This window comes from Theropithecus gelada, chromosome 13 (genome assembly GCF_003255815.1).
Source record: "Theropithecus gelada isolate Dixy chromosome 13, Tgel_1.0, whole genome shotgun sequence".
Taxonomy (NCBI): Eukaryota; Metazoa; Chordata; class Mammalia; order Primates; family Cercopithecidae; genus Theropithecus; species Theropithecus gelada.
In genome coordinates, this window is record NC_037681.1 from 52,613,630 (window position 1) to 52,640,434 (window position 26,805).

The window sequence follows — 26,805 nt, forward strand, 5'->3', positions numbered from 1 at the left end:
TTTTTTTTTTTTTTTTTTTTTTTTTTTTTTTTGAGACAGAGTCTCGCGCTATGTCACCCAGGCTGGAGTGCAGTGGCGCGATCTCGGCTCACTGCAAGCTCCGCCTCCCAGGTTCACGCCATTCTCCTGCCTCAGCCTCCGAGTAGCTGGGACTACAGGCGCCCACCACCACGCCCGGCTAGTTTTTTGTATTTTTAGTAGAGACGGGGTTTCACCATGTTAGCCAGGATGGTCTCGATCTCCTGACCTCGTGATCCACCCGCCTCGGCCTCCCAAAGTGCTGGGATTACAGGCTTGAGCCACCGCGCCCGGCCTAAAATTTCAAACTTAAAATTTTAAATGACACATTGCTACTTACTGAAACAATAGGAACACCCTGAATAGAAAGGCAGTTTCCCAGGGCTAGATGTGCATGTAAGCACTGTGGTTACTTCTGTCTTACCCTTATGCCTTTTCCAAAACTTAAGGCAGTAGCTCCATCTCCGGAAACAATAAAAACAATAAGATAATAGTTGCATAGTGCTATGCCCTATACAAAATATTACCTTTCTAACCATTTCCCAAAGATTTTTTGTTGGTTGTTTGGTTAAGTGTTATTTATCTTTTTATCTTGTCTTCAAGATAGAAAAACAGGTATGGGCCAGTGGATGACATTGCTCCACTAGTGGGGCCAGTTGAAACCTCTCTTCTCTAATGATAGGACACCTGTCAAAGCAAAAGCTGGCTTAAAATCCTTTTGGGGAGCGGGTTCAGGACCATTGTTGGCAAACTTTTTTCCTCCCGCCGTTATTCATATTTTATTGTATTTTTCCCCAGACAACACCACCGCATGTTATTGGTCAGTTGGACAAACTCATCAGAGAGGTAAGATGGAATAGTAAATAAAATCATTTTATTTTATATCGGAAATTGAAAAGGTGGATACTTTTAATACTTTATTCACCTCTACCTAGAATTTTATTTTAGGGAAGTTCGTGTTCTTCACAGTAACATACTAGGAGCCATAATATAGTGGCAAACAGAAAAATATGAAGAATTAAAAATTGTTCAATTTGGAAATCAAATTCACTTGAAGTAAATGTGGAAGGTAATGGCCTAACGACCAACCTATTATAAATGCTGTGATTTTTATTTATTTTATTTAGTTATTTAGTTATTTTTTTTGAGACGAAGTCTTGCTCTGTCACCAGGCTGGAGTGCAGTGGCACGATCTCAGCTCACTGCAACCTTCGCCTCCCGGGCTCAAGCGATTCTCCTTCCTCAACCTCCAGAGTAGCTGAGACTACCGGCATGTGCCACCATGCCCAGCTAACTTTTTTTTTTTTTTTGAAACAGAATCTCGCTCTGTCGCCCAGGCTGGAGTGCAGTGGTGCTGTCTTGGCTCACTGCAACCTCCGTCTCCCAGGTTCAAGTGATTCTCCTGCCTCAGCCTCGTGAGTTGCTGGGACTAGAAGTGCATGCCACCACACCCAGCTAATTTTCGTATTTTTAATAGAGACAGGGTTTCACTGTGTTCAGGCTGGTCTTGAACTCCTTACCTCGTGATCTGCCCGCCTCGGCCTCCCAAAGTGCTGGGATTACAGGCGTGAGCCACTGCGCCTGGCCCGCCCAGGTAACTTTTGTATTTTTTTTTTTTTTTTTTTTTTTTGAGATGGAGTCTCGCTCTGTCGCCCAGGCTGGAGTGCAGTGGCACAATCTCGGCTCACTGCAACCTCCGCCTCCCAGGTTCAAGTGATTCTCCTGTCTCAGCCTCCTGAGCAGCTGAGATTACAGGTGCCCACCACCATGCCTGGCTAATTTTTGTACTTTTAGTAGAGACAGGGTTTCACCATCTTGGCGAGGCTGGTCTTGAACCCCTGACCTTGTGATCCACCCACCTCAACCTCCCAAAGTGCTGGGGTCACAGGCATGAGCCACAGCGCCTGGCCTAACTTTTGTATTTTTAGTAGAGACAGGGTTTCACCATGTTAGACAGGATGGTCTTGATCTCTTGACCTCATGATCCACCCGCCTCAGCCTCCCAAAGTGCTGGGAATACAGGCGTGAGCCACTGTGCCCAGCCTGTTTTTTTGTTTTTTTTTTTTTTTTGAGACTGAATCTTGCTCTATCACCCAGGGTGGAATGCAGTGGCATGATCTCAGTTCACTGCAACCTCCTAGGTTCAAGCAATTCTCCTCCTGGGTTCAAGCGATTCTCCTACTTCAACCTACTGAGTAGCTGGGATTACAGGCTCTCACCACCACGCCTGGCTAATTTCTGTATTTTTAGTAGAGATGAGGTTTCACCATGTTGGCCAGGCTGATCTCGAACTCCTGACCTCAAGTGATCCACCCCTCTTGACCTCCCAAAATGCTGGGATTACAGGCGTGAGCCACCGTGCCCAGCCTTTGGTTGTTTTTTAAAATATATATATAAAAAGAGATGGGTCTCACTATATTGCCCAGGCTGGTCTTGAACTCCTGCCCTGAAGCCGTCCTCCCATCTTGGCCTTCCAAAGTGCTGGGATTACAGGCATGAGCCACTGTGCCCAGTCAAATGCTGTGATTTTTTTTTTTTTTTTTTTTAGGGGGTACAGAGTCTTGCTCTGTCACCCAGTCTGGAGTGCAGTGCCATGTTCTCTGCTCCCCACCAGCTAATTGTTGTACTTTTTTAGTAGAGACAGGGTTTCACCATGTTGGCCTGGCTGGTCTGGAACTCCTGGCCTCAAGTGATCTGCCCACCTCAACCTCCCAAAGTGCTGGAATTACAGACATGAGCCACTGTGCCCAACCTAGACTTTCTTTTAAGTTGTTATAAATTTCCACCTACTTACTAATGAAGAAATAAAATAATGAACTATTTTGATGTTGAAACTATTTTAAACCTTTGATTGTCAGTGTCACAGAGGCCACTTTTACCAGTATAACTGGGTACTACTCTCAACTAGTGAAGCCTGGCCTTGGGTATGTGTCCTGTGCCACTGTACCAGTGGGCTACACGAAATATATCTGGCCTTGGAATTTCTTCTAGACTCACATCCAAACAACATCCTGTGTTGTGCAGAGCTTTGTTATAAGGGAATTCAGAGAAAGAAGTGATTGAGAAAACAAAAAAATTAAGTAAAAAATCTGATACCACAAAGTGCTAGATATAAATATATTCCATATTGATAAAATGAAAAGAACCATACACTGTTGCATAAATTGGTGGGGGTAGGGGTTTAAAACTGAGCAGTGGAGACCTGATTCTAAAAGAATTGGGGCAAACAAGAAACTAGGAAAGCAAGGTCTTGGGTCAGTATGGAACAAACAGGAATGGTATCTTGAGTGGTCTGAAACTTCTCTTAGCTAATGAGTGTCCTCGTGCAGGATTTGGCTATGCCTAAGTCCATAATGTGACTAAACTGCGTTGGATATGTTAAGTACAGACAACTCTGATCACCTCTTTCTGTTTTTGGTTAGGTATCTACCTTGGATGGAGTTTTAGAAGTCCGAAATGAACATTTTTGGACCCTAGGTTTTGGCTCATTGGTATGTTCGTTTACATATGACTTTAGTTATAATTTAAAATAGTCTTCCAGTTTTAAAACTGAAAAAAAGTATTTCTTTAAAATTTTCTGGAGCCTTTGGATTCCTAGTTATGTTAAGCAGAGTCTAAAATGTACATGAATTCAATTACCTAATTGAGGGATTTTTTGTTGTTTAGAGACAGGGTCTCACTCTGTTGCCCAGGCTGGTCTCGAACTCCTTGCCTCAAGCAGTCCTCCCGCCTTAACCTCCCAAAGTGTTGGGATTACAGACGTGTAATCCCAACAATAGAAGAATGTTTTTATTTTTTTTCCTTCAAACATGTTAATGGTAATAATACAAGAGTGTCCAGATAAGATAAATTTGTAGTCAGTGTAATTCCCAAATAAAATGTTTTTAAAAATTAGAAGTGCAATTGCTTTCTTTTTTAACTGCAGTTCTCATTTTGGAGAGTTTGCTGAATATTTTGAAGAACTGCAATAACACAACTTGCTTCAGCATAAAATTTCGTATTTTCTAATTCAGTTTGAACCTCAATACCAGAGAGACGTTTTTATGACACGGTTAGGAATGATGAGGAAAATACAGAAAACGTAAAGCACTGTAATCTTATCTAAAGAAAACTGCTGTTGATATTTTGGTGTTTATACATTTATTTTCCTTAGAAAATGAGATCATGGAGTGGGCGCGGCTCATGCCTATAATACCAGCACTTTGGGAGGCCAAGGTGGGCAGATAACCTGAGGTCGGGAGTTCGAGACCAGCTTGGCCAACATGGTGAAACCCCGTCTCTACTAAAAATACAAAATTAGCTGGGCATGGTGGTGTGGCACGCGCCTGTAATTCCACCTACTCAGGAGGCTGAGGCAGGAGAGGCGGAGGTTGCAGTGAGCCAAGATCACGCCATTGCACTCCAGCCTGGGTGACAGAGTGAGACTCTGTCTCTAAAAAAAACAGGAAATGAGATCATGCTGTTTTATAATTAGCTCTTTTCATTTAATTAATTTATCATGAACCGTTTTCTATGTCATTAAATACTCTTCTACAGTACCATTTAAAAAAAATAGGATTTGATTTTTCTAATATAGCACAAATTTATAGATAAGCAGATCAAAGCTGGTCCAGCAGGTCAGTGATATTACCCACTTTGCAGTGTTTAGTTTCAGGCTATGCTTTTGTAGTGGGAAAATGGTTTCTTCACCTTCACTTTCCCCAGCTCTTTCCCTCTCTCATTATTTTGGATGTCTAAAATTTATTAGAAGAAAAACTTGAGACTGTAACATCCCCTCCCTCCTTACTGGGAAGGTGCCAAGTGACCAAAGTGTCAAGAGACCAAAGAATGACTTGGACAGGTTCAGCATGGCCAGTAGGTGAGTTTATTAGGACTTACCTACGGGGCACTCCTGGGAAGTAGCAGGACAGCTTTAGAAATCTACCCACCTCCCATTTCTAAGCTGCTTTTAAGCTAATTTGCTCGCTCTTTGCCTACTGTATGTATGTAATGAGACTGTTTTCTTCGGTAGGGTCTCAGATGCTCTCTAAAAGCTTTGGTTCTCAGGGTCGCTTGCTCCTCGACTGGGCACCATGGCTTTGGCTCACTGCCTGGCCTTCAGAGTTCAGGCATCGGACATACACCCTCCAATTACCTGGTGGGGGACCCATCACACTATACTTCTCTAGTAAATTCTTTAGAAGGGGCCATTGGGAACAATATTCTCTAAATTCTTGAATGTTGAAAGCAGCTTGTGGACATTATAATTAAAAATTAGTTTGGATATAAACTCTTCAGTACACATTTGCTTCAAGTTTCTTAAAAATACATTATCCCTTTTACTTCTGGCATGAAGCATTTCTGAGACAATGCCTAATAATAGTCTAATTTTTTTCCTTTTATATGTGACTTGATCTTTTTGCCTGGATGCCCAAAAGATTTTTTTTTAAGTTCAGTACCTTTACCAGACTACGTCTTGGCATTGGTCATTCCGCATCAGTTATTTCAGGTATGCAGTGCACCCTTTCTTCTTTTTTTTTTTTTTTTGAGATGGAGTCTCGCTCTGTCGCCCAGGTGGGAGTGCCGTGGTGCAATCTCAGCTCACTGCAGCCTCTGCCTCCTGAGTTCAAGTGATTCTCCTGCCTCAGCCTCCCGAGTAGCTGGGATTACAGGTGCACACCACCACACCCAGCTAGTTTTTGTTTTTTTTTAGTAGAGATGGGGTTTTACCATGTTGGCCAAGCTGGTCTCGGACTCCTGACGTCAAGTGATCTGCCTGCCTTGGCCTCCCAAAGTGTTGGGATTACAGGCGTGAGCCACTGCGCTCAGCCCACAGTACACCCTTTCAATAATGCTGTTTCAAAAATAATTTTTTAAAACATCTAATTATAGTTCATAATTTTTGCTCTATTCTCTTTCTTTGGTTTTCTTTTGTGGAAACTTCTGTTATGTACATGTTGAACATGTTGGATCTTTGCCTTTCTTATTGTTATTTTCTCTCAAATTCTTATATTCTCTTAATTTACTTTTGATTTTTTTTTTTAACCTTTTATATCTCTTAAAGTATACCTGTATGTTTCCTTGTTTGTATTTATTCTGGGTAAGTCTTCATTTCTAAAGTGATCTTTTTTCTTGTATTATAATTGTCATCTCATTTCTAAGGTTTTCTAATTCTGATTTATGTTCTTGTTTTATATCTTTTGGCTGGTTTTTAAAAAGTAGGTTATAGTTTTTATCTGACGTAGTTTTATCTGTCTGGTGATCTTTTATAATCTGTTTTACAGTCTCTTTTTTTCTTGTATAACTTTTTGTGGGATTTGATCCTCTCTCCTTTTCTGTTGCTCATTTTTATGTGAAGTTAGTTTTCCTGAACTTTAAAATTAGGAATGGTTTAGGGTAGTGTGTACAGATTCATGGGTCTAGAGCTCCATCTTCTGATGATTTTGTAAAAGAAGAAAGTTTTTTATTCTGGCCCTGTTTTGCCAATGTCTCTGCCATTTTTTTATTCTGGCCCTGTTTTGCCAATGTCTCTGCCATTTTTACCTTTTTTTCTTTTTTTTTTTTTTAAGACAGGGTCTCACTCTGTTGCCAGGCTGGAATGAGTGCAATGGCATGATCTTGGCTCACTGCAACCTCCGCCTCCCCAGTAGCTGGGACTACAGATGCATGCCACCATGCCCAGTTAATTTTTGAATTTTTTGGTAGAAACAGGATTTCACTATGTTGGCCAGGCTGGTCTCAAACTTCTGACCTCAGGTGATCCGCTTGTCTTGTGAGCCACTCTGCCCAGCATTTTTTTTTTTTTTTTTTAAGAGACAGAGTCCTGCCCTGTTACCCAGGCTGGAGTGAGTGGTACAGATATAGCTCACTGCAGTCTCAAATGTCTGGGCTCAAGTGATCCTCCTAACTCAACCTTCCCAGTAGCTGGGATTACAGGTACACGCCACCATGCCCAGATGATCTTTTAAAATTTTTTTGTAGAAACTGAGTCTTGGTGTGTTGCCTAGGCTGGTCTTGAACTCTTGGCCTTAAGCACTCCTACTGCCTTGGCCTCCCAAAGTGTTGAGATTACAGGCACGAGCCGCTATGCCTGGCCCTGCCTTCCGTTTTTATCTGAACCTCTTCTATCCTTTGTCTGAACTGTACTACTCAGTTTGGATTTTCTTGCCATTGTTTCTTTTTTATATGGGGCTTTTTTCTAGAGGGCAGCTTTGCCTGGTTACTTTTGAGAACTCATAGGACTCAGACTATTCCAGCCCTTAATGCAGACCCAGTGTATTTCCCCACTGTTGAAATGTGCAAAACTCCTCCCAGTTTCAGCTGCTTTTCTCATATTGGCTGTCCTAGATTTCCATTAAGTCTTCTTAGCCGCTTTGGGGTTTTTAGGTCAGTCAGATGTGCTGTTGCTTCCTGCTGCACAGATTGTGTTACCTTGAAGGTCTCATAGCTTGTATTTGGGTTTTCATAGGAGTACTGGGTTACCTAGTTTTTTGTGGATATTGTCCATAGATTTTCAGTTTTGCTGTTTTACCTTCTTTGTTTTAATGGAAATATTTGAGGCAGTTCAAAAACTGCCACCACTGCTGCCACCTTGCAAGAGTCCAACGTAATTTTTAGTTTTCTTAGTTTTACAGTATCTAAATATGCCATAATTTATTTCATAAGTCCCTTAGTGAATATTTAGATTATCTTCTATTTTTCCTATATTAACAGGTCTGGGATAAACTTTTTTTTTTTGAGACGTAGTCTCACACTGTTGCCTGGGCTAGAGTGCAATGGCATGATCTTGGCTCACTGCAACCTCTGCCTCCCAAGTTCAAGCAATTCTCCTGCCTCAGCCTCCCAAGTAGATAAAAACTAGAAAGAAGCCATCTGTGAAACTGCTTTGTGATATGTAGATTCATCTCACAGAGTTAAAACCTTTTTATTGATTCAGCAGGTTGGAATCTCTCATTTTGTAGAATCTGCAAAGGGACAGCTGGGATTACAGATATCCGCCACCATGCCCCACGTCTAGCTAATTTTTTGTATTTTTAGTAGAGACAGGGTTTCACTGTGATGGCCAGGCTGGTCCCGAACTCCTGATCTCGTGATCTGCCCGCCTCGGCCTCCCAAAGTGCTGGGATTACAGGCGTGAGCCACCGTGCCCAGCCTGGGATAAACATTCTTATGGGATAAGCTTTGTAAATATCCATGATTATTTCTTAAGATTAGTTTTTAGAAGTTTTTATAAATCAGAAAATACTCACTTTTTTTTATGGCTTTTGATGCAGATTCCCAAATTGCCTTCTAGAATGCCTTTTAGAACTACACACTTTGAGTCTTATAGTTCATTTTCAACCATTCTTTCCTTTATTTTATTTTTTTAGATTAATTTTTTAAAATATGGAATTCTTCATGAGTTTGCATGTCATCTTTGCACAGAGGCCATGCTAATCTTACCTGTATTGTTCCAATTTGAGTATATGTGCTGCCAAAGTGACCACTTAACAATTCTTTTAATTGTATTAATGACGTTGGATGGCTTATAAACACAAAGAATGTAGTCATCAACTCAGAACTTGGCATCTAAAAACCACACCTATGAAGTCCCTGGTTAAGAGCCAGGAATTTAATAAAACAAACTTTTGAGCTACTAAAAGTTAATGTCACAAAAGCCATAGATTAATGCATGCACTGTGATTATAGGAGACTTTTCAAGTTCATACTCTGAAAATAGTTTCCTTATTTTAATTACTTTGATTTCCATATCAGACTGAAAGAGGATATGGCATCTTTAATACTTATGTAGTGACAACTGTGAATGGTAGTGGCAAAGGAAAAGGGAAAAATCAAAGATGACTTGATTTCAAGACATGGCTTGTCTGAGCTAAAAGTAATAAACTAGAAGTCAAATTCAAGGAATATAGGTATTTTCTCTGTCTCGTGATTGACAGTAACTCTTACTATTTTTCTGTATTTAGTATTTCAAGTCATAGATTCAGATGCATTGTAATTAAACAATTTGGCTAATTTATTTGCAGTTTATGTTTTGTAAGAATTTTTTTTGATTTTTGAAAATCTGTGTTTATTTAGAAACCAAAATGGGGTGTCTGCTGGACATTTTATTTACTTTTATTTACTCTATTTTTTTGAGACCGAGTCTGGCTCTGTTGCCCAGCCTGGAGTGTAGTGGCATGATCTTGGCTCACTGCAACTTCTGCCTCATGGGCTCAAGCCATCCTCACACCTCAGCCTCCCAAGCAGCTGTGACTATAGGCATACACTACCACACCCGGCTAATTTTTGTATTTTTTGTAGAGATGGGGTTTTGCCATGTTGTCCAGTCGGGTTTCAAACTCCTGAGCTCAAGCGATCCATCTGCCTCACCCTCCCAAAGTGCTGGGATTACAGGCATGAGCTACCATGCCTGGCCATCTGTGAGAATTATATATATATATATATATATTTTTTTTTTAAGTTTTTATTAGGCAAATAGTACCCAATTGTTAAGAAAATAAAAACTTGTAACTAAGTCATAAAAAAAGAGAGTAAATATCCTTAATAATCCTGCCATCTAGAGATAAATACTGTTATCCTTGATATTTGTCTCTGTCCTTCTGTTTCTTTAACTTTTATTTTTCTTTATTTATGTCTTATTTTACTTTTTATTTATTGAGACAGGGTCTTGCTCTGTCACCCAGGCTAGAGTGCAGGGGCACAGTCATGGCTCACTGCAGCCTCAACCCTCTAGGCTCAAGCAGTCTTTCTGCCTCAGCCTTCCTCGTAACTGGGACTGCATATGTGTGCCTGGCTAATTTATTTTTTATAACGATAGGGTCTTGCTATATGGTCCAGGCTGGTCTCAAACTCTTCCTTAAGCAATCTAACCTAGGTGCCCATCAATCCTAGGCGTTATTGGGCATCTAGGTTGATGCCATGCCTTTGCTATTGTGAATAGTGCTGTGATGAACATCCAAGTACATGTGTCTTTTTGGTAGAAAGATTTATTTTCTTTTGGATATATACCTAGTTATGGGATTGCTGGGTCAAATAGTAGTTCTGTTTTAAGTTCTTTGAGAAAAGCCACTGCTTTTTAGAGTGGCCGAACTGATTTACATCCCCACCAACGGTGTATAAACATTCCCTTTTCTCTGCAGCTTCACCAGCATCTGTTGTTTTTTTGTTTTGTTTTGTTTTGTTTTTTTAATAATAACCATTCTGGCCAGGCGCAGTGGCTCATGCCTGTAATCCCAGCACTTTGGGAGGCTGAGGCGGGTGGATCACCTGAGGTCAGGAGTTCAAGACCAGCCTAGCCAACATAGCGAAATCCTCTCTGTACTAAAAATACAAAAATTAGCCAGGCGTGGTGTCATGGGTCTATAATCCCAGCTACTTGGGAGGCTGAGGCAGGAGAATTGCTTGAACTCAGGAGGTGGAGGTTGCTGTGAGCTGACATTGCGCCACTGCACTCCAGCCTGGGCAAGAGAGCAAGACTCTGTCTCAAGAAAACAAAAAATAATAGTAATAATAATAGCCATTCTGACTAGTGTGGGATGGTATCTCATTGTGGTTTTGATTTGCATTTCTCTGCTGATTAGTGATGATGAGCATTTTTTTCATGTTTCTTAGCCACTTGTATGACTTCTTTGGAGAAGTATCTGTTCGTGTTTTTTTCCCATTTTTTAATGAGGTTATTTGTTTTTTGCTTGTTCAATTTTTAAGTTCTGTATAGATTCTGATATCAGACCTTTGTCTGATGCATAGTTTGCGAATGTTTTCTCCCATTCTATAGGTGTTTCTTGGTTGTCTTGCAGGTTTCTTATAGTTTGAGGTCTATTTTTTTTTGAGACGAAGTCTAGCTCTATCGCCCAGGCTGGAGTGCAGTGGCGCGATCTCAGCGCACTGCAACCTCTGCCTCCTGGGTTCAAGTGATTCTTCTGCTTCAGCCTCTCAAGTAGCTGAAACTACAGGTGTTTGCCACCATGCCCGGCTAATTTTTTTTTTTTTTTTCATTTTTGTAGAAACGGTTTCGCCACGTTGGTCAGGTTGGTCTTGAACTCCTGACCTCAAGTGATCTGCCTACCTTGGCCTCCCAAAGTGCTGGGATTACAGACATGAACCATAGCAACCGGCCGAGGTCTTAAATTGAAATCTTTAATCCATCTTGAGTTAATCTTTTTATATGGTAAAAAGTTAAGGTCCAGCTTCATTCTGCATATGGCTAGCCAGCCATCCTGGTACCGTTTATTGAATAGGTAGTCCTTTCCCCACTGCCTGTTTTTGTTGACTTTATCAAAGATCAGATGGCTGGAGGTATGTGGCTTTATTTCTGGGTTCTCTATTCTGTTCCGTTGGTCTATGTGTTTTGTCTTTTTACCAGTACCATGCTGTTTTGGTTACTGTAGCCTTATAGTTTGAATTCAGGTAATGCAATGCTTCTGGCTTTGTTCTTTCTGCTTAGAATTGCTTTGGCTATTTGGGCTCTTTTTTGGTTCCATATGTATTTTAAAATAGTTTTTTCTAGTTATATGAAAAATGACATTGGTAGTTTGATAGTAATAGCATTGAATCCTAGATTGTTTTGGGCAGTATGGCCATTTTAATGATACTGATCTTCCAAACCATGAGCATGGAATGTTGTTCCATTTGTTTGTGTCATCTGTGATTTCTTTGAACAGTGTTTCATAGTTCTCCTTGTAGAGATCTTTCACCTCCTTGGTTAGATGTATTTCTAGGTATTTTATTTCTGTTGTGGATATTGTAAATGGGGTTGAATTCTTTCCTTTTTTTTTTTCTTGATACAAGGTCTCTCTTTGTCACCCAGGCTGGAGTGCAGTGGTGCAGCCACTGCATCCTCAACCTCTCAGGTTCAATCAATCCTCCCACCTCAGCCTCCTGAGTAGCTGAGTAGCTGGCACTACAGATGTGTGCCACCACACCCAGCTAATTTTTTTAAATTTTTGTAGAGATGGGATTTCACCATGTTTCTCTGGCTGGGGGAGTGTGTGTGTGTGTGTGTGCAAATAGGATCATTTGCTGTACCTACTATATTGTATTATCTACTTTAAACACATAATTTATGGACCAGGCATGATGGCTCACGCCTGTAATCCCAGCACTTTGGGAGGCTGAGGCAGGAGGATCACTTGAACCTAGGAGTTCGAGACCAGCTTGGGCAACATGGTGAGACCTCATCTCTACAAAGAAAACAAAAAACCAAAACCAAACAAACCCATAATTTATGGTAAACACTTTTTCAAGTTAACGAATATACTTCTTACTCCCATTGTAATGCCTGGTGCTCTCTATCCCTTAGAAGCCTTGATATCATCTTTGATGAATCAGTCTGCCTCATCCTTTACTTCCAGCTGGGTATCAAGTCCTTCCATTTCTGCCCCTGGAATATGATACATCTGTCTGTCCCTCTCTGATCCCACTATTTTTGTCCTGGCTCAGCTCTCCTCATTTGTTTTGTTTTGTGTTTTGTTTTGTTTTGTTTGAGACAGAGGCTTGTTCTGTCTCCCAGGCTGGAGTGCAGTGGCATGATCTGTGCTCCCTGCAATGTCTGCCTCCTGGGTTCAAGTGATTCTCCTGCCTCAGCCTCCTGAGTAGCTGGGATTACAGATGCATGCCACTGTGCCCAGCTAATTTTTGTATTTTTAGTAGAATCGGGGTCTCACCATGTTGGCCAGGCTGGTCTTGAACTCCTGACCTCAGGTGATCCGCCTGCCTTGGCCTCCCAAAGTGCTGGGATTACAAACATGAGCCACCGTGCTTGGCAGCTCTCGTCATTTCTAATCTAGATTGTTGCAGTTTTTTTCCTACCTGATTACTAGTCATCTATACCTACAATTTTTCTGAACTCTGATTATTCTGTTAGGTTGCTGATGTTAAATCAAAATTCCTTATCATTTTAGAGTCCTCTGGTAGCCTCTTTTTAACCTTATTACCTACCTATCATGTTTCTTCCTTCCTTCCTCCCTTCTTCTCTTCCCAGGCTGGGAGTGCAATGGCGTAATCTCGGCTCACTGCAACCTCTGCCTCCCAGGTTCAAGCAATTCTCCTGCCTCAGCCCCCCTAGTAGCTGGGATTATAAGCATGTACCACCATAACCAGCTAATTTTTGTATTTTTAGTAGAGATGGGAGTTTCACCATGTTAGTCAGGCTGGTCTCGAACTCCTGAACTCGGGTGATCCATCCACCTCACCCTCCCAAAGTGCTGGGATTACAAGCGTGAGCCACTGCGCCCAGCCCCTTCCTCTGTTTCTCCCTCTCTTCTTTCCTTCCTGTCTTCCTTGTCTCCATCTCTTCTCTCTCCCTCCTCCTTCTTCTGCCCCCTGAAATACTTGGACTTCTTTTTTTTCTTTTTCAAGATAGGATATCACTCTGTCACTCAGGCTGGAGTGGAATGGTGCGATCTTGGCTCACTGCAACCTCAGCCTCCTGGGTTCAAGCAATTCTCCTGCCTTGGTCTCCCAAGTAGCTGGGATTACAGGCACATGCCACTATGCCTGACTAATTTTTTGTATTTTTAGTGGAGACGGGGCTTCACCATGTTGGCCAGGCTGGTTTCGAACTCCTGACCTCAGGTAATCCACCCGCCTTGGCCTCCCAAAGCGCTGGGATTACAGATGTGAGCCCCTGCGCCCAGCCAGGACTTCTTTATATATTAGTATTACTGCTTATTCTTACCAAGTATGCCATATATTTTCATTGCTTTTCTCTTAGTGTGAAATGCCTCTCTACTTTTTGAAATTCCATTTAATTACTGACCCTAGATTAAATGCCATCTTCTTTTGAAGTCCTCTTCAATTGAAATTAATACCTACCTTTTCGGCTCTTACAATTTATTTTTTGTATGCTTCATTTATATTCTTCCTTGTATTATAACATGCCTATCTTATTCCTACATGGATTTTTCTTTTTTTGTATTTTAAAGATTCTCAAAGTATTTAACTCATTGCAATGATAATCACCAGCAAGTAGTCTTTAAGAAATATTAACATTAAGCTTTTTCTTTCAAAGAAAATGCCAGGAACTTACCAAATCATAAATAAAATGTTTTATCTAATGAAATTTTCATTAGTATAATTCTAAGCAATCTCTTTCTTATGATTTTGCCCCTTTTAGGCTGGATCAGTGCATGTAAGAATTCGACGAGATGCTAATGAACAAATGGTTCTTGCTCATGTGACCAACAGGCTGTACACTCTAGTGTCTACTCTGACTGTTCAAATTTTCAAGGATGACTGGATTAGGCCTGCCTTATTGTCTGGGCCTGTGGCAGCCAATGTCCTAAACTTTACAGATCATCACATAATCCCAATGCCTCTTTTAAAGGGTGCTGATGATTTGAACCCAGTTACATCAACTCCAGCTAAACCTAGTAGTCCACCTCCAGAATTTTCATTTAACACTCCTGGGAAAAATGTGAACCCAGTTATTCTTCTGAACACACAAACAAGGCCTTATGGTTTTGGTCTCAATCATGGACATACACCTTACAGCAACATGCTTAATCAAGGACTTGGAGTTCCAGGAATTGGAGCAACTCAAGGATTGAGGACTGGTTTTACAAATATACCAAGTAGATATGGAACTAATAATAGAATTGGACAACCAAGACCATGATGGACTCTAACTTATTTTTATGAGGAATATTGACTCCTTGGCTTCCAATTTATTTAGTAATCCAACTTTGCATTGACTGTTTAATCATTTACTCTAAATGTTAGATAATAGTAAGCTTGTTCACATTTCATGAAACCTATGAAATTATATTTTTGTAAAATGTATTTGTGACAGTGAAATCCTCGTAAATGTTAAAGGCTTTAAATAGGCTTCCTTTAGAAAATGTGTTTCTTTAAATTTGGATTTTGGTATCTTTGGTTTTGTAGTTGACTGCAGTGTGATGTGACCTTACCTTTATAAGAGCCACTTGATGGAGTGGATCTGTCACATTACTAAGATATGATATTTCTTTTTTTTCCGAGACGGAGTCTTGCTCTGCCACTGTGCCTGGCCAATACATTATTATTAACTTAAGGCTGTACTTTATTAAGGTTTCCTTAGTTTTTGTTTTGTTTTGTTTTTTGAGATGGAGTCTCACTCTGTCACCCAGGCTGGAATGCAGTGGTGTGATCTCGGCTCACTGCAACCTCTGCCTCCAGGTTTCAAGTGATTCTCCTGCCTCAGCCTCCCGAGTAGCTGGGATTACAGGCACCTGCCACCACGCCCAGCTAATTTTTGTATTTTTGATAAAGATGGGGGATTTCACCATGTTGGCCAGGCTGGTCTCAAACTCCCGACCTCATGATCCACCCACCTTAGCCTCCCAAAGTGCTGGGATTAGGTGTGAGCCACTGCGCCTGGCTGATATTTTCTTCAGTGAAATTTATAAACATGCTTCTTGACTAATACACATTTTGGGAAAGGAAAAAATGTCTGTTCAAAAAGTAAAAGTCTCTTTTATAGCTTTTCCAAATTTAATTGCTACATTTTTCTTTGAGGTTCTCCTGAATTATGTCTTACAAACTAAAAGCAAACATTTTTAGCAGCAATTTTGGAATACATTCTATCTAGCACAATTTGAATTTTTAATTATCAAGATTTTTGTTAAAGTTTCTCTCCTTTAAAAATTTTAGTACATTTGTAAATAGTCCATGGTTCTAGGTGTTTTTTTTTGATTAAGTGACTACCCAACTTTTGGTGATATGCAGTGAAAGAATCCCAGTTTTCTATGTTACATTTAATCAAATACTGACATAATGAATTTATCTTTTCTGACGCATTTTCATTCATTGGCTTTTTAATTTCTTATTTTATTAACAAAATATATCAAATATATTACCAAAACACATAGAGTTCCATACATAATATGGAATTTGATGTCTTTTCAAGTTGCACAAAGAATTTGAGCAAATATAATTTTACCAAAGCATAATGGACCTTAGATTATAGAATACAGCATTGTTAGGTCTGCAGTGGATAGTTTCTTTTTGTTTTACTTTGTCAAAAATGGGAAATTGTTAACTGTGATGAAGTGTGAGAATTACATAGATTATGTTATTTTTTAGTTGTTTTCCAAATGCAGAGTTTAAGGACTTTCTAACATGGCTAGTATTACTTCCAAAAAGTATAACAAGCAGCAGTCACACATGACCTAGAAGGGTTTTTTATTGTTTTATTTTATTATGCATTCCATAACAGTTTTAAAAAGGGATTTTGAGAATGGACTCAACTTTCCTGGAATCCAGTGCTCCTGGAGATTTATGACTTTCCCAGCCATCAGCCAGCTATTTAGGGAAGATTTTTGTTTTTCTAGAATTTGCAACAGTTTCTTCAGTCAACTCATTCACTTTCAAATAGGAGCAGCACTTTGAAATCCTTTTTCTTCACTGTGGATTAAAAACATCCAAGAAGCCATCTCTGTCAAGCAGAATTGTCATCTGTGGTAATAAGTGACCATGTCCTAAATACCTTTTTCTTAGTGAGGAGTTGATCATTGTCTTTGACATCTGCAACCCTTTCAGGCATGTGACCTGCTGAAGAAATACAGCCTACGCTACCTTGACTACTGGGGAAAATGATACTTTGTAAAATGTAATAAGGCAACCTGTTCCCTGGCCTTTGTCTTATGTTTTCCAACTATTACTGTATCTGTTGTTGGTCTGCTATTACAGGATGAGTCTTCTTCCTTCATTGATCTCAGCTAAATGTGAATTAGGGTCATGCATGAAATCTGAACTGCCATGTCCTGAGTTAAGAGGTATGTGCTGCCACCCCATGCATGTCTTCCCCATCCCCATAGGATTTTAAAGTGTTTAGGTACCAAACACAGTTCTGTGTGAGGTTTTATGCCTACTTCCTCAACACCAATTCAGAGGCAACACCTGTGCATCTGTCCCACCAAAGGTGCTTTAATACCTCCCTTCACTATTTGAGAAAGGACACTCACAGTTGCCTGTGAGTTATGAAAGAATTGGCCCTACTTCCTGAATGTAAGATATTACAGGGGACATTGGCCCATGCCAATAATCCTAGTAGGAGAGCTAAGACACAAAGAATAGAGAAGCCTTATTTGCCAAGCTCTGACTAACTTCTGGATATGAAAATAAGGAACTTGCCCAGCATAGGCATATAGGCAGCAGCCTTACTAGTAAATCTTGCCACAGACTCATTTGAAACTAGACAGAGAAAGAAGTTCAATTTAAATATTTGTCCCATTGTTTGTGATTAAGATGTAAGCTCCGTGGAGTGTAATTAACCCTGCTTTATGAAGTCACCATATTTATAATGGGAAAAACATTGCCTAGGAGGCAAGAGATCTGAATTCCAGTTCTGATGCTGCCACTGTGTAAGGAAGTAGTTTTATAACCCATGGGCAAATCATCTGAGCTTTCTCATCTGTAAAGTTAGGGAGAGGAATTAATTAGTTGATCTGTAAACTATCAGCTTCAAAACATTATGGCTCAATCTGTAGAATATGTGCCCAATTGCTAAACAGATGTTGTGCCCAGAATTTTATCTAGTGACTACCTCAACATACAGGCCAAGTGTTACCTACACCAACACCCAAGCCATTAATTTGAGGTGCCGTGAGAATAGGTGAACCGCAGCCTAACACCATTTAGGTTTTTGTGTTTTTTTCAGGCTTGCCTCTACTTAAATATATTTAGATTAGAGAGTTTTCTTAGACTTCTTTCTTTGCAAGGAAGGGTTATTTGGGGAAGTGTTGGAAAAAAGATTAGGGCAGGGTACCCTTAGTTTATATAGGGTACAAAAGTATGGGAAACATTTTCCCTTTCTTCTTTAATCTCTGAAGTCATGTTTGGAATTACATATAATGTAGCAGGTACTGGAGAGGACCTGAATTTCAAGCCTCTGATTTAGCTGTTTGTAAACTGCCAAGTTTTGCTTGACTGAAGAATGCTGATCTTTTTTGGGAGTCTAATCTCCTAATATCAGAAAGTGCTTTTTACATTTCAGATTGTTTGAATTAAACTGTTTGGATTAAAGAACATATATGGAGTTTCCTCTCTGATTTTAAATAATCTTTGTTTCTTTATTCAGTAGCTATTTATTAATAATTCAATCATCTCATATTCAACAAATATTGAGAATATTGTTGAGAATCTGTTACATGCCAGGCATTATAGTAAGTTAATATGCATTCACTACACCAGTTGGTGTGACCCAGACCAAAGGTAACACAAAGATGAACGAGAGTTCCTTCAAGGAGCCAATAATCCTAGTAGGAGAGCTAAGACACAAAACTGTTGCATGTTTTTAATCATCAAATTAAACTTCTTTCCACTTCCTTATCTTCTTTGGCATCCTTTTGCAAGATTTTTTAACCAGCAGGCTTAAAGTAATGAGGTCCCAGAGCACTTACTGGCTTCGAGTGCACTTTATTTAAGCAGTTACTAGTTTAAAAGCACCTTTAATAACACTGAGATCATCATCATCAAATTGCCACCCAACAAGCCTAGCTTCTTGCAGAAAAGTTAACTTGGATAACACATGGCTAAGTTTTCTGACTAATGCTGCATCAGGTAGAAATTCTTTAGTACTGAAGTCAAAAAACACTAATTGCTTAAGATTCTCAAATACACCCATGAAGGCAAGCCATCCATCACTGCTCACACAATTTCCTGCCAAATTCAACTGCTGGAAGTTTTTCAGAGGGTTCTTTCCAAAAAATCCACCTGGGTAAAGAAATAAGTATATTAGTTGGAAGAAAAATTTAAAAAAAAAAAAAAGAGAAATAGGTTCTACATTTATTTTACATACTTTTTTTTCCACTTTGAAATGATCATGTTTGAACTAGTGCTTTGCCTCAGAAACAAATTATTAATATAATTCTCTATAGCTAGGGCAGTGATTGTGAATATGGTCTATTATATTTACAAATTATATTTTTCCTAGAGTAATAGGGAATCTGATAAATAGTGATTCATAGTGAGGTAGCAACAATATATAAATGAATTAACATTTTTTTTCCCTTTTCCTTATTCCTAGGAAATGGAAGTTTGCTTTAAAATTGATGTGTGAGAGATGCAATTAAATATTCAGTACTTGTTTTCAAAACTGGAGTCAATCTTTGGCAATATTAGGTCGTTTCCTCTTCTGAAGCAGTAAACACTACCTAACTGTTGTTTCTTTGGGTATGTTCCTAACTGTAAACTTGAGTAAGTGAGCCTCCTTCAGTATCTAAAGATTTGGGTGTTTTTGTTTATCTGTTTATATGTAAACCTCCCGAGCCTCTTCAGGAAGTTCCTCCATTCCTTACAGAATAGGGCACCTAAAGTATTTCCTACAGAGGGTAGGTGGATATTCTGTCTTTCTGATATACAAAGAATGCATACACACACACACACACACACATACATATCTCCTTTGTATGTATATGTGTGTGTGTATATACACATACACACAAATAATTTAGTTTCATTCTTTATCCCATGTTACTAGTTTAAGTGGTACTGGAACTCAAGTGAGTCTTGCAATAAGAAAAAATACCTTTCTTTCAGGTCATGTACCATCATGTAGATTGGCCAGTATACAACATTAGAATTTCACAAAGCTAGCTCTGTTAATTATGCATATTAAATTATGCAAAGCGTTGACCCTACCCACCTACCTGGCCTTCTCTGGATGACTAAGTTCACCTTGAAGTACAGAGTGGACAGTCAGGCAGACTGGACAAGGGAACTCTATTACTTACATGTTTATATTCCAGAGTATCACACACAAATTGCAGAAGATGTATGCCTGGCTTATCGATCTACATTACTCAGCTCCTCCGAGCTCATCTTAGTCTTAGTGTACCTCACCCAACTTTGGAGGGTTAATTTGTTGTATATTAAACTTTTTTCTTTGTGTTTCTTGGGAGATGTGTAATATTAGATAATGTTCCAGAAACTGACCCTTATGGAAATGAAGGTCCATGATTCACTTTGGATTCCAAGTAGGAAAAGAGGTTTTAAAAGTTCCTTTCCGGCTGGGCGTGGTGGCTCAAGCCTGTAATCCCAGCACTTTGGGAGGCCGAGACGGGCGGATCACGAGGTCAGGAGATCGAGACCATCCTGGCTAACACGGTGAAACCCCGTCTCTACTAAAACATACAAAAAAACTAGCCGGGCGAGGTGGCGGGCGCCTGTAGTCCCAGCTACTCGGGAGGCTGAGGCAGGAGAATGGCGTAAACCCGGGAGGCGGAGCTTGCAGTGAGCTGAGATCCGGCCACTGCACTCCAGCCTGGGCTACAGAGCGAGACTCCGTCTCCAAAAAAAAAAAAAAAAAAGTTCCTTTTCATTGTCTCAGTGAGAAGACCACTAAAGAGTTGAAGTTAAAGAAGGAAAGGTTCAGTGCCGTACAATCTTAAGGTTAGCAAGCAAAGACTAAAAGCTATCTGCTACCAGTAATGAGGGCTTAATGACAGAAATGGACAGTCTTGTCTGACCAGCTTACGTGGGTGAGGTCAACCTAGTTATGCACTGAAACTGTACCTTTACCCACTTTCAGTAAGTGTTTACCAGCTCCGTAGTGAGGAGATCTGTGAGTTTCGTGTCTGATGTCACTGCGTGGCCTTTTGTAGTTAGTTCAGTGCAACTAAGTACGTTCTAGTATGTGTCTTTAGTCAGTGTCAGCCAATGTTTTCATCACCATCATAAGGTCTTGAGTTTTGAAAGCTCTTCAGGTTCTTCTTTACAGACACCTAAAGTGATTGACCCTGCCTGACCGTGGTCAAGATGCTAGCAGCTAAAGTGGGCAAAGCCAGGTAAGGAGATGATTCACAGGGTTCTGCCTTCATGTCTCTTACCCATGGTCAGTGTCACTGACACCACCTTTGGGCCTTATTTGCTGCTTTTATTTATTTGAAAAGTGAGACAGAGGCCGGGTGCAGTGGCTCACACATGTAATCCCAGCCCTTTGGGAGGCCAAGGTGGGCGGATCACCTGAGGTCAGGAGTTCAAGATCAGCCTGACCAACATGGAGAAACCCCATCTCTACTAAAAATACAAAATTAGCCGGGCGTGGTAGTGCGTGCCTGTAATCCCAGCTATTTGGGAGGCTGAAGCAGGAGAATCACTTGAACCCAGGAGGCGGAGGTTGCGGTGAGCAGAGATCACACAATTGCACTCCAGCCTGGGTAACAAGAGTGAAGCTCCATTTCAAAAAAGAAAAGAAAAGAAAAGTGAGACAGACTGCTAGTTGTTCCCAAAACTCTCTCTCCTTATTCCTTAGTTACAGGGTTTTATTTGGGCATATGGCCACTCATATCCCAGCCTCCCTTGCTGTTAGGTGTGGCTAAATTTTTGCCAAGGAAGTATAGGCAGAAGTGATGTGTGCAACTTCCATGTCACTTTTCTGCTTTTCCCCTCTTCTGCTAGGTTGAAATGATCACAGAGCAGTGACCTAGCTATGGCCATAAAGCCAAAAATAACACTCTAAGGAATAGAGGAGTTATCTGGACCTGAAAGACTGCACAGAGGAAAACCACCCCACCTGCCTGGACTGCTCATTTCTGGACTGTTACATGAGAGAGAATCAAGTTCTACCTTCCGTAAGCCATGGTATAGTTGGGTCTCTGTTATCATAGCTTAGCCTGTGCCCAGCCCAAATACTACATAGGTCCTCGCTTTCCCCTCCTTCCTCCTCTGTTCCTTGGAGGGTGGCTTTCTCCCTGTTCTCTCTTCCATCTCATCTTCATGTCCTTTCTGCCTTTGCCCCTCCTCCATATGCTTCCCAGCATGGCATGCACTCAGTCCAAATGCTGGTTGCCAGTTGTGTGTCTATTTAAAGTTCCTTCCCCAAAGATCAACTTTTTTTCTCCTTCTCAGCTAGCAGAATATATTTTCACCACCTAAAAGGAATTTAAAAAGAATTTAAAGCCCATTCCACCCTCAGAGGGTGAGCAATTTATACTGGTTATCTACTACGGTATAAGGATCTTATCATCAATTTAAGAGAGTTTCTTAGATAATTATTAGAATGTGTGCTAGTGCAGGAACCAAGAACAAACAATATTTGTCATAAGCCAAGGGCATGCCTTTTGTTCATTTAATCTGCAGTGCTTATGTTATGAGGAGCAGAATAGATCCGAGAGAAACAGAATCTATGACATTTAGAGCCATAGGCTGTATGTGGGCTGTGTAGAGTGCAAATGGCTTGATTAGAATTCCAGGAGAAATCTCAAATGCCCTGGGTAGAAGGCTTCTGATTCTTGGGGGTTCCTGTATCCCAAACACAACTGTCGTTTGTATTGTCCTGTGGCTCACCTGAACCAGTACCAGAGCTCTCACTGTTTATTCATTCAGCAACATCTTTAGTGCTACTATGTGCCGCGGATTATGCTGGGTGCTGAGGATATGTGCAAACGACAGACGTGGTCCCTGTCTCATTGGGCTTACAAAACAGTGTGAAGACATGCATTATCAAGTAATTAGATGGCTGGTGGTGCTATGGTAGGTCAGGGTACCCTGGGAGCACACAAAAGCAATAGGCTTTCCCACTCCACTTTGTTCCCAGAACACTTGCAACTGGGCTTATATGCTCCAGGAGGAAGACTGGAGGATTCTTAGGAGAAATGGAACTGCTCCCCATGAAAAGGCCCTACAAAGAAGGGGCCATTTTGCTTGCCCAATCACCCCCTAGTGAAGTTAGCCTGTCAAAAAATCACTGCCTCCCTTAGACACAGAACTCCCTATCAACTTGTGTCTCCCTCTCAAATGTGAAGAGGACAGTATAGGATTACCAGACATTTGACAACAGCCTCCCACAAGGAAGACTGAGACTAAAAGCCAAACAACTCCCAAAGAAATGAGGCACCATAGAAAACGAGAAAAATCAAACTCCAAAGACGTAAGTTTTTCAGAGATCCTAAGTTTTTCAGTAGACTGCATCTACTCAACAACAAGACGCTAAGAAAGAACTTTTGGAAAATAAAATATGATAGTGGGATCTATACAGCAGAATGATTGCGCCCAGGATTTGGGCACTTCTAGAACATGAGCTTCTAGAACATGAACAGGGTCTGTGATGGCTTTTTTTTTCTTTTTTTCTTTTTTTCTTTTTTTCAGACAGGTTCTGGCTCTGTCGCCCAGGCTGGAGTGCAGTGGCACGATCTCAGCTCACTGCAAACTCTACCCCCCTGGCTCAAGTGATCCTCCCAACTCAGCCTCCTGTGTAGCTGGGATTATAAGTATGTGCACTATGCCCAGCTAATTTTTGTATTTTTAGTAGAGACAGGGTTTTACCATGTTGGCCAGGCTGGTTTTGAACTCCTGACCTCAAATGATTCACCCACCTGGGCCTCACAAAGTGCTGGGATTACAGGCATGAGCTCTCTTTTTGAGAACAGACTGGATAGCAGAGTTCAGCTTCGAACATCCAAGTTGAAAGATGCCATTTAACAAAGGGTTTTGTTAGAGCGGGTGAAATTGGTTGGGAGTGGTGGCTCATGCCTGTAAGCCCAGCACTTTGGGAGGCCGAAGCAGACAGATCACTTGAGGTCAGGAGTTTGAGACCAGCCTGGCCAACATGATGAAGCCCCGTCTCTACTAAAAATACGAAAATTACCCGGTGTGGCAGCATGGACCCGTAATCCCAGCTACTCAGGAGGCTGAGGCAGGAAAATCACTTGAGATTCGGAGAAGCAGATAGAGAACAGAGAATCCCGGGAAGCAGAGGTTGCAGTGAGCCAAGATCGCGCCACTGCACTCCAGCCTGAAACAAAACAAACAAGCAGGTGAAATAGATACCTGAGCTAGCAATGATTTTTATGTTGTAGTCTCAGATTGCTGATGGGTAAGAAACAAAATTTTGGGAGTCGAGCAAAACATGGCAAAGCTTGGAGATCAAATGCAATCTCTGAGGAAGAAGACCAGATAGTCTAGACCAAGCTTTAAGGAAAACTAGGAGCATTTAATATCTGGGTAGAGGAATCGCCATTGAAAAGAAGACTGAGAAGTAGCCAAGGTGGCATGGAGGTCAAGAGAATGTTTTGAAAAGAAGTGAGTGCTCACTGTCAACTCCTGCAGAGGAATCAAGTAAATTAAACACTTCTGAAAGTGTCTATTGAAATTCAGCCACATTGGAGGGTTGTAGAGAGTCATGCAATGAGTAGGAAGTAGCAGATGGTCAGGAAGTGGAGATGTCATAAGGGTACATCAAATTTGTTTTAGAGCTTTTACCTTGAAGGAGAGGAGAGATAGAATGATAACCAAAGGAGGAAGATAGGACTCAGGGAGAGTTTTATTTAAAATGGAAGAGATTTGAGCAACTTTAAAAACTGACAGGAGGGAGCCAGTAACAAGAGGCACAATCAATAAAATGATGTCCCTGAACCGGAGTGAGGGTGAGGCTGGCATCTCAAGCACTGCTAAAGAGACTGTGCTTAGGTAGGAGAAGAGAAACCTACTATCAGCTCCACAGGAGAAGGAGAGAAAAAATAACAATCACATCCTCTGTGAAATAGAAGACGCTGAGTACTGATTGAGGAGAAAAAAGTGTGAAATAGTTTACATAGAGTGTTGAATACAGAAACACAGTAAGATTGCCAGGAAATATTGAGAGAGATTGTGTTTATTCGTTGTTTTTTGTTTGTTTGTTTCAAGAGAGTTTCACTCTGTATCCCAGGCCGGAGTACAGTAGTACGATCTCAGCTCACTGAAACCTTCGCCTCCCAGTTTCAAGCAATTCTTCTGCCTCAGCCTCCCGAGTAGCTGGGATTACAGGCATATGCCACCACGCTTGGCTAATTTTTGTATTTTTAGTAGAGACAGGGTTTCATGTGGGCCAGGCTGGTCTCGAACTCCTGACCTTGTGATCCACCCGCCTTGACCTCCCAAAGTGCTGGTATTCCTTCCTTCCTTCCTTCCTTCCTTCCTTCCTTCCTTCCTTCCTTCCTTCCTTCCTTCCTCCCTCCCTCCCTCCCTCCCTCCCTCCCTTCCCTCCCTTCCCTCCCTTCCCTCCCTTCCCTCCCTTCCTTCTTTCCTTCCTTCCTTCCTTCCTTCTTTCCTCCCTCCCTCCCTCCCTTTCTTTTTTTTTGAGACTGGGTGTCACTCTGTCACCCAAGTTGCAATGCAGTGGCATGATCACAGCTCACTGCAACCTCAACTTCCTGAGCTCAACTACCAGCGTATGAAGATTCCAATGTCTCCATATGCTTGCCAACAACACTTGTTATTGTATATCTTTTAATAAAAAATAATAACCATCCCTAGTGGGTCTCAGGTGGTATCTCATTGTACTTTTGGTTTACATTATTACCCTAATGATATTGATTATGTTTTCTGGTATTTACTTTGCAATTTAAATATCTTCCTTGGTGAAACGTCTGTTCAGATTCTTGCCCATTTTACAAATTGGGTTATTTGTATTTTTATCAGTGAGTTGTAAGAGTTTTTTGTTTTGTTTTCTGTGGTTTTTTGTTTTTTTTTTTTTTTTTGAGATGAAGTCTCGCTCTGTCACCCAGGCTGGAGGGCAGTGGTGTGATCTCGGCTCACTGCAACCTCCGCCTCCCAGATTCAAGCCATTCTTCTGCCTCAGCCTCCCGAGTAGCTGGGATTACAGGCATGTGCCACTACGCCTGGCTTATTTTTTTTGTATTTTTAGTAGAGACGGGGTTTCACCACATTGGCCAGGCTGGTCTCCTGACCTTGTGATCCACCCGCCTTGACCTCCCAAAGTGCTGGTATTACAGGCATGAGCCAGGGCACCCGGCCATAAGAGTTTTTTATATATTCAAGATGGAAGTCCTTTATCAGATAATGTGATTGGCAAATTTTTTTTCACATTCTATAGGTTGTATTTTCTTTCTCTCTCTCTCTCTCTCTTTTCCTTTTTTTTTTTTTTTGAGACTGGGTGTCACTCTGTCACCCAAGCTGCAATGCAGTGGCATGATCACAGCTCACTGCAGCCTCAACTTCCTGAGCTCAAGCCATCCTCCCACCTCAGCCTGCCAGGTAGCTGGGACTGCAGGCGTACATTGCCACACCAATTTTTTGGAGATTGAGTTTTGCCATGTTGCTCAGACTGGGCTCGGACTCCTGGGCTCAAGCAATCTGCCCACTTCGTCCTCCCAGAGTGCTGGGAGTACAGGCGTGAGCCACCGCACCCAGCCAGATTTCCTTAGTTTTGACCAAATGTCTTTTTTTCTGTTGCAGGAACTCATCCAGGTTAGCACATTACATTTCATCGTCATGTCTCTTTAGGTTCCTCATGCTTATGACAATTTCTCACAATCACCTTGGTTTTGATTTCCTTGACAGTTTCGAGGAATACTGGTCAGTTTTTTGTAGAAGTCCCTCAGTTAGGATTGTTTGATATTTTTATCATCATTAGATAGGGGATATGGATCTTTGGGGAGGAAGATCATAGAGGTAAAGTACTATTTTTGTCATGTCATATCTAGGTACATACTATCAACATGAATTACCCCTGTTAATGTTGACCTTGTTCACCTGACCGAGGCAGTGTCAACAGCTTTCTCCACTGTGAAGTTACTATTTTTTGCTGCCTTTTGCAGCATGCCACAAGTTTTGATATACAGCATTTCTTACCATTCACTTCTAAATATTTTCATTGAAATTTGCCAGCATGAACTTGTATTTATCTCCCAAAGTTTGCAGTTTTTCCCCTGCATCCTGAGTGTAGTTATGAAATTCTAAAAAGGGAAATTTAAGGACAATCCAGGCCTGGAGTTTTGTCAGGAAAGTACACCCCATCTACTGTATTTCATTTCATACCTCACATTCCACATCTCATGTTCTCCCTGCATCTCATTAGGTAGTCTTTCTTTAATTAGACTCTATCTCTCATTA

General features: G+C 41.0%; 2 protein-coding genes and 1 non-coding gene across 8 annotated transcripts in view; 1 reads left to right on the forward strand and 2 right to left on the reverse strand.

Moving 5' to 3' along the window:
- Nucleotides 1–18,015, forward strand: part of SLC30A6 (solute carrier family 30 member 6) — a 58,961-nt gene extending 40,946 nt beyond the window's left edge. For 3 of the 4 annotated variants that reach the window (XM_025354284.1, XM_025354285.1, XM_025354282.1), the window contains 3 exons: nt 817–864; nt 3,441–3,509; nt 14,111–18,010. In XM_025354284.1, coding sequence (XP_025210069.1) covers nt 817–864; nt 3,441–3,509; nt 14,111–14,611 — 618 coding nt within the window. In that variant the 3' untranslated portion in view covers nt 14,612–18,010. Of the gene's footprint in view, nt 1–816; nt 865–3,440; nt 3,510–14,110 lie in introns of all 4 variants that reach the window. The other variant, XM_025354283.1, reaches the window with a different exon arrangement.
- LOC112605539 lies at nt 8,377–8,483 on the reverse strand. The gene has a single exon (XR_003115516.1). It is a non-coding gene; the product is annotated as a U6 spliceosomal RNA (small nuclear RNA).
- Nucleotides 18,016–18,370: 355 nt separating the features above from the next.
- NLRC4 (NLR family CARD domain containing 4) overlaps nt 18,371–26,805 on the reverse strand; it is a 43,332-nt gene continuing 34,897 nt past the window's right edge. For all 3 annotated transcript variants that reach the window (XM_025354281.1, XM_025354280.1, XM_025354279.1), the window contains one exon: nt 18,371–18,687. In XM_025354281.1, the coding sequence (XP_025210066.1) occupies nt 18,395–18,687 (293 nt within the window). In that variant the 3' untranslated portion in view covers nt 18,371–18,394. The remainder of the gene's footprint in view (nt 18,688–26,805) is intronic.